This window comes from Tachysurus vachellii, chromosome 15, assembly GCF_030014155.1.
Source record: "Tachysurus vachellii isolate PV-2020 chromosome 15, HZAU_Pvac_v1, whole genome shotgun sequence".
Lineage (NCBI taxonomy): Eukaryota > Metazoa > Chordata > Actinopteri > Siluriformes > Bagridae > Tachysurus > Tachysurus vachellii.
The window spans coordinates 18,518,109-18,532,547 of NC_083474.1; the positions used below are offsets into that span (position 1 = coordinate 18,518,109).

General features: G+C 39.8%; 1 protein-coding gene across 14 annotated transcripts in view; it reads left to right on the plus strand.

Moving 5' to 3' along the window:
- arfip2a (ADP-ribosylation factor interacting protein 2a) overlaps positions 1–13,133 on the plus strand; it is a 17,133-nt gene extending 4,000 nt beyond the window's left edge. For 5 of the 14 annotated variants that reach the window (XM_060887749.1, XM_060887750.1, XM_060887751.1 and 2 more), the window contains 8 exons: positions 1,872–1,980; positions 2,079–2,141; positions 3,981–4,061; positions 4,192–4,307; positions 6,166–6,387; positions 9,298–9,455; positions 10,405–10,579; positions 11,202–13,133. In XM_060887749.1, the coding sequence (XP_060743732.1) occupies positions 1,872–1,980; positions 2,079–2,141; positions 3,981–4,061; positions 4,192–4,307; positions 6,166–6,387; positions 9,298–9,455; positions 10,405–10,579; positions 11,202–11,357 (1,080 nt within the window). In that variant the 3' untranslated portion in view covers positions 11,358–13,133. Of the gene's footprint in view, positions 1–379; positions 1,981–2,078; positions 2,142–3,980; positions 4,103–4,191; positions 4,308–6,165; positions 6,388–9,297; positions 9,456–10,404; positions 10,580–11,201 lie in introns of those variants that run through there. The other 9 variants (XM_060887753.1, XM_060887756.1, XM_060887757.1 and 6 more) reach the window with 7 other exon arrangements.
- The last annotated feature ends 1,306 nt before the right edge of the window (positions 13,134–14,439 follow it).

Sequence of the window (14,439 nt, forward strand, 5' to 3'; positions counted from 1 at the left end):
GGATGAATGGATGGGTGGATGGACGGGTGGGTGGACGAGATGGGAGGATGGATGGATGGATGGATGGAGGAATGGATGGTTTTCCTTTCCCTATTTGGAAATTATCGTTTTCACAATTACTTATGAATGCAGCATCAGAAAAGTAGCAGAATGTTTCCCGAATATCAAACGTCTTACAATTTTCAGAATTTCGGTTTAGAAAAAAAATCCATTTGGTTTCATAATGGTTTGTCAAACTGCGAATGTTTTTTAAATGACTGCGACATTTTTAAATATATTTTTTGTTCTTCTCTCTCTCTCTCTCTCTCTCTCTCTCTCTCTCTCTCTCTCTATTCCTTCTACCCATACTCATCCTCTGATAAACTTGAAAACTGTACAGAAATACAGTGCAGGAAAGTAAGTTGTGTAACATCTGTGCAGTACATCACTGAAGGGTGTGTTAAACCTGTGTGTGTGGAGGAGAGGATCACACTGACACACTGATGACATGTCTAAGTCTGACATTAACTCTGAATTCAGGTTAATATTCTGTGTGTGAACATTATTTTTGCCTTTGTTTAGTTCGGCAGCGTATGTGGTTGTTTTATTAATTTCTTATCTAACTTCTAATGTTATTTCTAATTTATCAGCTTTTTTTTTTTAATTTATATTCTAGAAATTCTTAGCAAATATGGGAATGATCAGCAGAACCCTGTTTAACTGTGTACAATTCTTCACTGTAATATTTCTAATAGAATAATTGAGGTAGAAGCGTTTATTTCTGTCACATATACATTACAGCACAGTGAAATTCTTTCTTCACATATACCAGATTCTGTGCATGCTGAGGCATTAAGATTTCCCTTCACTGGATTTATGCTTCAGCATGACAATGCATCTGTGCACAAAGCACAGAGCTCTATGAGGACATGGTGTGTGAAGGTTGGAGTGGAAGAACTCAAGTGTCCTGCACTGAGCCCTGACTCTGACTCAACCCCACTGAACACCTTTGGGATGAACTGGAACACCAAGTGAACCCCAGACCTCTTCAACATCCCAACATCAGTGACTGAACTTAGGAAAAGAGGGTTAATGTAGAGTGGGATGTGCAACAAGCACATATACCTCTGAGGATCAGGTGTCCAAGTATATATACAGTATATACTAGTAGTGTAAGAAGGGCTGTAAATAATAATAATAATAATAATAATAATAATAATAATAATAATAGTAAAGAATAATGCCCTTATCCAGAGTGACATATTCATTATCGATAAATACATTAACCCCGGTTCAACCTAACTTAAGTCTTTCCAGATTTTTTTTTTTGTTTTGTTTTGTTTTTATAAAGCGCTAGTTTAAGTGTTTTAGGAAGACAAAGGTCTTTACCAGTCGTCTGAAGAGAGCCAGTGACTCAGCTGTTCGGACATCTAGGGGAAGTTCATTCCACCCCTTGGTGCCAGAACAGAAGAGTGTACTGATGTATACCTTCCTCATACCCTGAGAGATGGTAGGACCAGAAGAGCAGAGCACATACGTGAGCGCGTCAATTCCCACAAACAATAACAAAATTCCGTAGACAAAACAAGTGTACGAAAATAAATCTCACAGTACTAGTAGTAATATATTATATTGCAATAGAATCATATAGCAAATCTTTAAAACAAATGAAATGCCATTATTGATGTATTAGTTGTCGATATGTTGTCTGTCAGTGGAATAAAATTATCACACATGTTTAGAAATAGGTTGTTATAACGTTATATATGCTTTAAGCAATAAAATAAGTAAGTCTTTTCTCAAGAATGGAGCTCTCCTGCTGAATGAGAGTAGATGTGGTGTAGCTGTGGTGGTGTCCTCTGATCTGTGCTGATGGTGTTTATGATGTTCAGGACCTGCAGCAGGTGATGGTGTCCGGGCCGAACCTGAACGAGACGAGTATCGTGTCAGGCGGATACGGAGGCTCGGCCGAGGGCATCATCCCCACCGGCTCCATCAAAGGTGTGTGTCATACTGTAGATCTCAGATGTCTTTAGGCTTTGTTCCTTTTATTTTAGTTAATTATTATTTTATTTTTTTTTTTACTGAAATGCTTTTAGGCCCAGCTATACTTTTCAACGAGGAGTATTTTGAAAGAAGATGCGGAAACGTCCCCAAGCCAGGTGTTTTTATGCACCTTGGATATAAACTTATTTTCTTATCTTTCCTGTTCGAGTTCTTTCGTTCGCTTTCTTCCAGAAAACTGCATGTCATGGAAGATTTTTTTGGTTAAACTTACCATAGAAAATGAATGCTCCTTTCCTACAGGCTGGGGACAGAAAGAAAAACCGACTGCACATTAGTTTGCATGCTGGTGGAAAGACTAACACCAGCGTATTTTACTGCTTTTTTTCTTCTTACAACTCTGGGGTCCAAAAGTTGTGTGCGATGTTTCACCAGTTTCGAGCCAAATTGAGTCGACATTGAATCAAGTATAAATCAGAGGAATTAATTGGCTTTGAATACGTGTTGTGATGATGCACGGCGCGTCGCAATTCTGCATTAACTCTTGAAAAGTCGCATGAATATCGCAGATTTCGTACATTTTTTTGGTTAATTATTTTGCGATGGGAAAATTGTGCAATCCTGGATAGACTCTGGTACGTTATAGAGCATTAAAGACTTTAATTCTTAGGCATTTAATTCTTAGGCATACTGTAGTGGATTTCTGAAAAGGCTTTTTATTGTAATCTTTTTCTATTCTTAGAAACTAGTAATGATTTTGTAATAATACTAATCATTCTATTTTAAAGATGTTCTTCACTCAAAATAGTTTTAGCCTTGGACAGTTTTTAATAAAAATAGCTTTTCCTGACGTACTCAGACTTTTGGACCTTACAGAATATATGTACGCTTTCTCTGAAGAATATTATTACAAATGACACAGATTAACCCTTTGTAAGAAAGTGAGAATGTGCTTCTTTTCCATGCTATGGACCTTCGCAGATTCTTGTTTTTTCTGCTCTTTCTTCATTTTTTATCATCTCTATGACATTGCGCTCTCTCTCTCTCTCTCTCTCTCTCTCTCTCTCTCTCTCTCTCTCTCTCTCTCTCTCTCTCTCTCTATCTTTCTCTCTAAAGCCCTATTCAGACAGGATTAGTTTATGGGGACGTGGGGGTAAAGTAATTATTACCAGAGCTTCTCTGTGATTTTAGTCCCGTCCGAATGTGCCATCTCGGTAATCATTACGGACAATGTCAATAAAGATTACGGCGACTTTTACCTTCTGTAAAAAGGTCCGGAAAAATGACCTCAGGTAATACTAATCCCGTCCGAATAGACCCGCTGTAAAGATGTACGGTAAAATTCCGTCATTTCCTGTTTAAAAGTAGTTTTTGGCGCGTTTTGCAAGCATGGAGGCGCTTGAAGAAGCATTCGCTTGCGTTGTAGGTGGTGGGCCAACTCTGTGGCAAACCTCCAGTGTTTTCCGCATACCATTTAAAGCAAAAAGAACGTGATAACAGGAAGCAACGTCATACGCACATGACGACAAGGAGGTTACTGTGGTGCGTAAAGCGAGTTACCCCTCCCACTTCTGCTAGTTTTACTGAGATGTCTTGTCCCGTGCGAATTGGCCAATTAATATTACTGACGTCCTGAGGTAAAATTGCATTACTCCACGTCCCCACGTAAAACTAATCCCGTCCGAATAGGGCTTAACTCTCTCTCTCTCTCTCTCTCTCTCTCTCTCTCTCTTGCTTTCTCTCTCTCCCTCTCTCTCTCTCTCTCTCTCTCTCTCTTTCTCTCTCTCTCTGTCATTTCAACAATGATTTATTCTGAATCTTCGACGTCCATCCGTCTTCTCACCTGCTTGTTCAAAGCATTTACGATGTTGATATTAATACAGTCATTGTCTTGCCATGTATTGTGTCTGGGTTTATTTTTCTAAAAGTCACTGATATCCATCTCACTGCATGTGTTTCCATTAATCTGTCCTGTTCTACATGTCTGTTCATTTCAGACCTTCGCTCCAAACCTAGGAACTTTCCACCCAGTCATTCAGCTGCTCATCACATATCATACCAACCAGATCATTACACAGGTATCCCAGCGTTCTTCTCGTCATTCGCTCATTTCTCATCGGTATTATCTCCTTCTTTCTTTTTTATAGTCAAAGTAACAAAACAAAAAAAACCTCTACCACATTTCTCCCTTTTTTTTATTTCCTCTAGCTCCCAGCATGCACCAGAGTCACAGTAATCCAAGCATGATGTCGGAGGAGGCTACACGTGGGATTGCAGTGGAGAAATTTGACAGTGTGAAGAAATGGAGCATCAATACTTACAAGGTACTGTACAAGCCCTGATTTATACAATGAGCCCAAAATATTCCCAGTACTTTAGGGATGTCCAGTCTTTTCCAGAAAGTGTTGGTGTGAGTTCAGGTTTTCGCTTTTAGAAGCCTTCTAAAAGTCTTCTAAAAGTATTTACTATACTATACTAAAAGTATTTACTATACTATACTGTATTATCGCCACATATACATTACAGCACAGTGGAGGTTGGGGTCAGAGTGCAGGGGCAGGTATGATACAGCACCCCTGGAGCAGGGAGGGTTGAGGGCCTTGCTTAAGGGCCCAGCAGTGGCAGCCTGGCTGTGCTGGGCCTTGAACCTCGATCAACAACCCAGAGCCTTAACCAGTTGAGCCACCACTGCCCCAATCAGGCATGGATCCTGTGTATAAGATTGGACAAGATGGCTGTAGTAAAAATGTGTGGCATGCTGGGAAATACAGTTAAAGTAAGCCTTACATATTTAATCACAAAGGTTTGTTTTTTTAACTCTATTAAATGTCTACAAAATGTAGTTACTCAGCCATAACTTTGAAGTCATGCTTCAAAATCTTGTTATTGAGTCAGTAAAAGGCAAAAAATAAAAAAAGGTAAAAAAGAAAAATTATCATGTGAGCTTTAAGGTTTTACATATTTACATGTTTTTTGTTTTAATTCTGGAAATGTTTGTTATACACAAATGTCAATTTTTTTGTTGTTGCTGAAACTGACTGTTTACTATACTATACTGTACTATACTGTATTATACTATACTATACTATACTGTATTATACTATACTATACTATACTATACTATACTATACTGTATTATACTATACTATACTGTACTGTATTATACTATACTATACTATACTATACTGTATTATACTATACTATACTGTATTATACTATACTATACTATACTGTACTATACTATACTGTATTATACTATACTATGCTGTACTATACTGTATTATACTATACTATACTGTACTATACTGTATGATACTGTACTCTTCTGTATTATACTATGCATTTACATCATTTAGCAGACACCCTTATCCAGAGTGACTTACAACTGAGCAACTGAGGGTTAAGGGCCTTGCTCAGGGGCCCAGCAGTGGCAGCTTGGTGGACCCAGGGTTCGAACCCATAACCTTCCGATCAGTAGCCCAACACCTTAACCAATGAGCTACCACATCCCACATATAGGATACATATAGGATACTGTTCTCTTCTGTACTATACTATACTATACTGTACAACACCATACTGTACTGTATGATACTGTACTCTTCTGTACTATACTATACTATACTATACTATACTATACTATACTGTACAACACCATACTGTACTGTATGATACTGTACTCTTCTGTACTATACTATAGTATCCTATACAACACCATACTGTACTGTATTGTACTATACCTTGGACATTTCTCTGCATGGCCACCAGAGGGCAGCCCTGTCATTCCCCTGTTTATTATGCTCACCTGTTTTGTGCTATCTGATTTAAACCTCTGCGTTTCACCATGACTTGGTCTAAGCTTCTATTTGATGTCAGTGTGTTTCTTGTTCATAGCCTTGACTCTTTGTTTCTCAAAGGTACAGTTTTATGGTGACAAATGTGTTGAATTTTTTACTTAAACAGTGCATAAGTTGTCATTTTAAGCATAAACATTTGACGACACCCTTATGTAAAAGAAAAAGTCTTAAAGAGAAAAAAAGCTTCATGGAGAAGCAGAAAATGGTATGTAAATAATATGCAAATGTCCCTTTGGTTAGTGAAGCTGCTATATGAGCCACATGATCTGTTTCACTGTACAAGTATATCAACATTTCTCTCTGTCCCTTTCTTGTTCTAATCCAGTGCACGAAACAGATGTTCTCGGAGCGGTTTGGTCGTGGCTCGCGGACCGTAGACTTGGAGCTGGAGGCTCAGATCGACGTGCTGCGTGAAACCAAGCAAAAATACGAGCACATCCTGAGACTGGCACAAGCGCTCACCACTCACTTCTACAATGTAGTGCAGACGCAGCAGGCGCTGGGAGACACCTTCGCTGATCTGAGCCAGAAATCTCCAGAACTGCAGGTAACTTGTCTAAGACATACGATCATGGAGAGATTGTTCTATTTGATATGGAGGAAGAGGAACCTATTTAAACTTCCAATTATGTATGAAACACAAGATTTAAGCCTAGTCACTTGGGTCAGTAAACTGTAGTGATGATCATTTATGTAGAGATGTTATGACTTCTTGATGAAGCTTCTAATCTGTGATTAGTTTGTTTACAGCAGGTTAGTGCTGGCCAACTAAACACGATATGCAGTAAAGCATCTGTAATTCTTTTTTTTGTAATTTTTTGGGGAAAACTTGGGTGACATTTGAATATGATTAACTCTGACAAGACTGAAACACAGAGAGACACACAAAGAGACATACATGAAGACAGATAAAAGGACAGAAAGACATACATGTAGACAGATAGAAGGACAGAAAGACATAAATGTAGACAGATACAGTAGAAGGACAGAAAGACATACATGTAGTCAGGCACACAGACAGACAGACACAGAATGAGACACAGTCAGACACACACACACAGACAGAAACACACAGACAGAAACACACAGACAGACACACAGACAGACACACAGACAGACACACACAGACAGACACACACACAGACAGAAACACACAGACAGACAGACACACAGACAGACAGACAGACAGACAGACAGACACACAGACAGACAGACACACAGACAGACAGACAGACACACAGACAGACACACAGACAGACAGAAACACACACAGAAACACACACACACAGACACACACACAGACAGACAGACACACAGACAGACAAACACAGACACAGACAGACACACAGACAGACACACAGACAGACACACACACAGACACACACAGACAGACACACACACAGACACACACAGACAGACACACAGATAGAAACACACAGACAGATACACACACAGACACACACACAGACAGACACACACACACAGAAAGACAGACACACACACACAGACAGACAGAAACACACAGACAGACACACACAGACAGACACACACAGAAAGACAGACACACACACAGACAGACAGAAACACATAGACAGACACACACACGCAGACACACACACGCAGACACACACACACAGACAGACACACACAGAAAGACACACACACACACACAGACAGACAGAAACACACAGACAGACACACAGACACACACACAGACAGACACACACACAGACAGACACACACACACAGACACACAGACAGATACACACAGACAGATACACACAAAGACAGATACACACACAGACGCACATACAGACAGACACACACACAGACAGACAGACACACACAGACAGACACACACACAGACAGACAGACACACACACACAGACACACACACAGACAGACACACACACACAGACAGACTCACACACACCGACAGACACACAGACACACACACAGACAGACACACACAGACAGACAGAAACACACACACAGACACACACACACACAGACACACACAGACAGATACACACACAGACACACACACACAGACAGACACACACAGACACACAGACAGATACACACACAGACAGACACACACACAGACAGACACACACACAATCAGACACACAGACAGACAGACACACACAGACAGACACACACACAGACAGACACACACACACAGACGGACAGAAACACACAGACAGACACACACACAGACACACACAGACACACACACACACAGACAGACACACACAGACAGACACACAGACAGATACACACACAGACACACACACAGACAGACACACACACAGACAGACACACACAGACAGACAGACACACAGACAGACAGACACACACACAGACAGACACACACAGACACACAGACAGATACACACACAGACAGACACACACACAGACAGACACACACACAATCAGACACACAGACAGACAGACACACACAGACAGACACACACACACAGACGGACAGAAACACACAGACAGACACACACACAGACACACACACACACAGACAGACACACAGACACACAGACAGATACACACACAGACAGATACACACACAGACACACACACAGACAGACACACACACAGACAGACACACACAGACAGACAGACACACAGACAGACAGACAGACACACACACAGACAGACACACACACACAGACAGACACACACACACAGACAGACACACACACAGACAGACACACAGACAGACAGACACACACACAGACAGACACACATACAGACACACACAGACAGACACACACACACAGACAGACAGACACACATACAGACACACACAGACAGACACACACACACAGACAGACACACACAGACACACACAGACAGACACACACAGACACACACACAGACAGACACACACACAGATAGACAGACACACACATACAGACATATACAGACAGACACACACACAGGTAGACATTCAGTATACAGACAAATAGTTAAGTACTTTTCCTTGACTCTAAAACTGCAGATGCAGGAGTGCTCATATAAACGGTTCAATAATTATTGTTTACATTTCAGTTATTTTAAATTCTACACTGTAAACACAATTACAATGAAATGATAACAGATTTTAAAAAAATCGTGTGACCGTGACGGTGACACAACACGTATTAGTGGGAAACATACATTTTAGAAATTTGTTTCTCCCAGGAATGAATCTGCTGTTTCTGCTTATATTACCTATATGCTTATTTATCTTATTTTATCTATTTTCTTTTTGTTTGTTCTTCAGACTTTTCTTGATGTTTTTTATTACTCTCAACTATGGAGACATCTGAACCTTTTTAAATATTTTGCATCTTAATCTCTGGTTACTCTATTATGCAGTATTTTACTGAATGAACTGTAAATAAAAGCCACAGAAGACCTCACACGTGTAATTATTAAGCACATGGCAACGTTCCTTTAGGACGAGTTCGGCTACAACGCAGAGACCCAAAAGCTGCTGTGTAAGAACGGAGAGACGCTACTGGGCGCAGTAAACTTCTTCGTGTCAAGCATCAACACACTGGTCAATAAAACCATGGAGGACACGCTGATGACCATCAAGATGTACGAGAACGCAAGGTACGAGATCGGCTCTGAAAAACACAAAGCAACCAGCATGTCCTAAGGCTCATGAATATTCATTATACACAATTAACCCTTGTTTATACAATAAGGTTGAAAGTCGTTGTAATAAACTATGATTATTTTGATCGTTCTGATTTCTATAGCACCCAATAGAAAGAAAAATATGTAATAAAATGTTTTTGATGCTTTCTGGAGACCCCAATGATTAGAATTTTTTATAGACATTTTTTTTTTAGTTTTTGTCCATTTCATGTTGCATCTTTTCTTATTTATAAGTTCTTAGTCATTATGTAGCAATGTTTAAGCCACTGAATTATATTAAAATCCACTTTTACTGTCCCCTCATTTAAAGGTGGGGTGCACAATGTTTGAAAAATGTTTCAGACAAACAAAACAAACGTGTAGCCAATGAGCAGAAAGGGGCGTGTCTTGTCAATAAACGGCCGAGAGAGTGTTCAGTGCGCATGTGTGACATTAGCAGAAAGCGACTGAAACATTGACATGGCGGATACCTGCCGTTACCTCTGCCTCGAGTTCGAGGTGTTGAACGTCGTCTTCCGTGTGAAACGGAGCTAAACCTTTCACGGTACAACACACAGTACTACAAAAACACATTTGTATTACCATAGTATTACTCATTGAGTTCATTTATTGATACAAATTTCCCCTCGGCCAGCTGCCCCAGCAGTGGAGCTATCAAAACAGGGGTGACACCCATTTGGGTTAGGGGCGTGTTTTTGTTTTGGTGATTTCAAATATCAACAGTGGCTTTCAAACATTGTGCACCGCACCTTTAACTGCCTTCTACTGAATGCTGAATATTTTAGAAATCTAAAGCAGTGAGTGCATCAGCTCTAAAATGAGTGTTTAAATTCTTACATATGTGGGATTTAAATACACGTATTATGAGAATGCTTGTGTGTGTGTGTGTGTGTGTGTTTAGGTTGGAGTATGATGCCTATAGGACAGACCTGGAGGAGCTGAGTGCTGGCCCGCGTGACGCTGCTGCTGTATTGCGTATCGAGTTCGCCCAGCAGGAGTACCAGATCCACAGAGACAAGTACGAGCGTCTACGGAACGACGTCACCATCAAGCTCAAATTCCTGGAGGAGAATAAGGTACGTTTCCTTTAACAGCTGCTGTATTTGAGGAACTTTTTTTATCTAAGTATATAAATTATCGTTATGATAGTGACGGCAAAGGATCATGGATCAGGAATCCAACACTTAGGGGTTGATTTGTTATTGGAAAATTATCAACAGTGCAAAATGGAGCTACTGTTACCACCCTGCAACACGTGCTAAAATATTTTACTCCTCTTAAAGCACAGACACTGTAATTAATTAAATAATCACATATTGTAAGTTTTATTGTTAGATTTTATGTTATTGAATGTCCGAGTGAGAAAACAAGTGAGTTCCTGTTTTGTAGGTTTTTTTAAGTTGATAAATGTGTAAGTTTAAGATTTATATCCTGAATTTATTTATTTTTATGTTACAATTTGTAAAAAGGAAAACGCTATAGAAAAAAAAATTGACTTTAATTATCGGTTGTTATAAAAGCTTTGATACTTTTTTCTCTCTCTTTATGTTAATAAGGGAAAAAAACAGATTAACAGATCATGATTTAAACAGATTACAGTTTTTTTTGACAGATAAAAAAAGTTTCACAACCTGAATATCACTAGTGAGATTATTTCTTAATGCCAGTTGCTCTGTTTTTTACCCATGTGACCTTCAGGTCAAGGTGATGCACAAGCAGCTCCTCCTTTTCCACAACGCTATCTCGGCCTACTTCGCTGGCAACCAGCAGCAGCTCGAACAGACTCTCAGGCAATTCAACGTGAAGCTGAAGCGGCCCGGCTCGGACAGACCGTCATGGCTGGAGGAACAGTAATATCTTATAAGACACGGTTAATCTCAGCCTCGAGAGACTCAGACAGGCTGGAGGATGGAGTGATGTTTTTTTTATGACGTATAAGAAAAGAGACAGAGTGAGAGACAGAGAGAGACACATCCCATGAATTTTGTCTTTGTATTGAATTTGTCATGCAAAGTAAAGTGGAACATAATCACATTTTTGCTTATATGTACTGTCAGGCAGACCGGTGAGGGCAGTTGTTTTATTTCCTTTTATTGTAGACCGGACCATATTCAGAGTTGTGTCCTTAATAAATTAAAAAATAATCCTGATATTGTAATTACAGATTTGAGATGCACAGTGTTGACTAGTAAAGGAGCAGTTCAGTATAACTTTGGCTCTACTTTCTCACAATTAGTCATAACTATAGTTTGTCACAGTGAAATTTATGTTTTGGTTAATCACACACACACACACACAAAAAAAACATGGTGCAATTTAATTTCTGGTCGAAAATACATAAATATAACTCTATTAACTAATTTATTAATTCTCCAAATCAAGGGTAATTAATTATCAGCACAGGATATAGAAAATAAATAAATATGTAAATAACAGGATGTGCTGTTTTATAAGTTAAATAATGAGCATGGAAGCCATATTGTTAAATTAAACCAATATTATTTACTATTAATAATTACTTAATTGGGGGGCACTGGGGGGCACGGTGGCTTAGTGGTTAGCACGTTCACCTCACACCTCCAGGGTTGGGGGTTCGATTCCCGCCTCCTCCTTGTGTGTGTAGAGTTTGCATGTTCTCCCCGTGCCTCGGGGGTTTCCTCCGGGTACTCCGGTTTCCTCCCCCGGTCCAAAGACATGCATGGTAGGTTGATTGGCATCTCTGGAAAATTGTCAAGAGTGTGTGTGCCCTGCGATGGGTTGGCACTCCATCCAGGGTGTATCCTGCCTTGATGCCCCATGACACCTGAGATGGGGAGGCACAGGCTCCCCGTGACCCGAGGTAGTTCGGATAAGCGGTAGAAAATGAATGAGTGAATGAATTACTTAATCATTTATTCATGCATATTTTGGTTTATTTTATTTTCCAAAATTAATTATCTCTAATTTGGCTTTAATTTGGCAGCTCTCACTGTATTTAATATATGTATTTAAAACTCCCACCGTTTCCTTCTTCACTCTATTTTCTATCCCTCATTTTTATTTTTATATTTTTTCATCTTTTCAGGTTTAAAGGTAATCGCTTCCGATTAAAATCAGTGTTCTAGGTGCTTCTGTTCAAGAAAAGTCTGGAAACCTTGAATTACGCTAAAACGAAATATAAAATCTGGACAAAAAACCCTGAAAGCTCGGGCAGCTGGGGATGTGGTAGCTTTGTGGTTGTGAGTTTGAATTCCAGGTCCACCAAGCTGAAACTGCTGGGCCCCTGAGCAAGGCCCTTAACCCTTAATTGTGAAAGATGCAATGTAAGTCACTCTGGATAAGGACGCCTGCCAAATACCATAAATGCTAAAAAAAAAAAAATCAACTTAAATACCTGTGAATACTTGCAAATTCCACCCTGTAAATATTCCGGTAATTATGGAATTGTTTGGAATAGTCAACTCTGAATACGGCCCGGTGACAGGAAAATCGTGTACGTGTGCAGGAGTATTGTCTGGTAAGGTGTGCTGGAATTGAGGCATGCTGTGAATAACTGTTTACAGTACATGTCCTACGTACAAAGTTTTATTCATGTATATTCTTGTGTAAATTACAGTGTAAAGTCCCACATATCAAATTAAACGCAGTTTGAAAGGACGGCCTCGTTTCGTGTCTCCTGATCGTTCGTTGTTGCGTTTCATTACATGGTTCTGATCGCTGCACAGACTTTACATGAGAAAAAGGTTTGTATCCCACATGGTAAGGGTTTTTGTAGGGGAAAGAAAGTGAATATACCACTGAAAAAGGAGTTTATCCTGCGTCAAGACATCAACGAGAACAAAGAAGAAAAAAAAAAATCACACACATATGTTTCACTCAGCTATAAATAAATATAAGGCCACGTTCACACTGCAGGTAAAAGTGGCTCAAATCCGATTTTTTTGGGGTCAAGTGACCAGGTCAGACTTCTTCAGGAGTAGTGTGAACACTCAAATCTTCCATATGTGGTCTTGAATCAGACCCAAATCTGATCTTTTCCAATGTGGTTGCAGTGTGAACAGCCAAGGCGGATTTGATGCGACTTTTACGTCAATCTACATCGACATTCGTCACAATTATGCACCTTTTTTTTTTTGCGCCGGCGAAAACATGACACAGACGTGACCGGTAAGGTGTGTGTTAAGAGTGTTATATAAAGTGGTTACGTGAACCAGCTCATAATGCTTGCATTGAATACATCACATTATAGCATTACATGATATGTTTTCTTGCACCAGATGATACAATACTTCCTCCATAACCTCGCCAACTTTTTAGCGCAAAGGCGTGCTGCGTGTGACGTCATTGTTATTGTTCGTTTGCGCATGCGGGTCAGTTCGAAACAGCAAACAGTTCACACTGGTATCTGATATAGGCCACATTTTATAAGGTAATGTGAACAGCCAAAGCAAAAAATCAGATCTGAGCAAAATATCCGAATTGAGCATTAAGACTTGCAGTGTGAACGTGGCCTAAAGGTTTAAACTGTTCCTGAAAAATTCACTATTCGTCACTGAAGAGTCTGCTCTTTTCTTCACAACTGGCCTGTTGACCCATTGACATGCTCATGCGTTCGAATCCCAGGTCCACCAAGCTGCCACCACTGGGCCCATGAGCAAGGCCCTTAACCCTTTATTAATCAGTCGTATCAAGTGAGATGAAATCTAAGTGGCTCTGGATAAGGCTGTCTGCCTATTGCCATAAATCTAGTTGCTTTAAATAAAGTAAGTAGACTTAACAAAGACAAAAACATTCGAGATAGTAATCAAAATCTGTGGATATTAAAATATATTGCATGGAGTATTTTTTAGTTCGTAGCTTCATATGGTGGTTTCTTTTTAAACAAAACGCTCAACCGGCAAATGTTAGCAATTCGATAAGTGTAGTATAACTAAACAAAAACAGCCAATGTTATTTG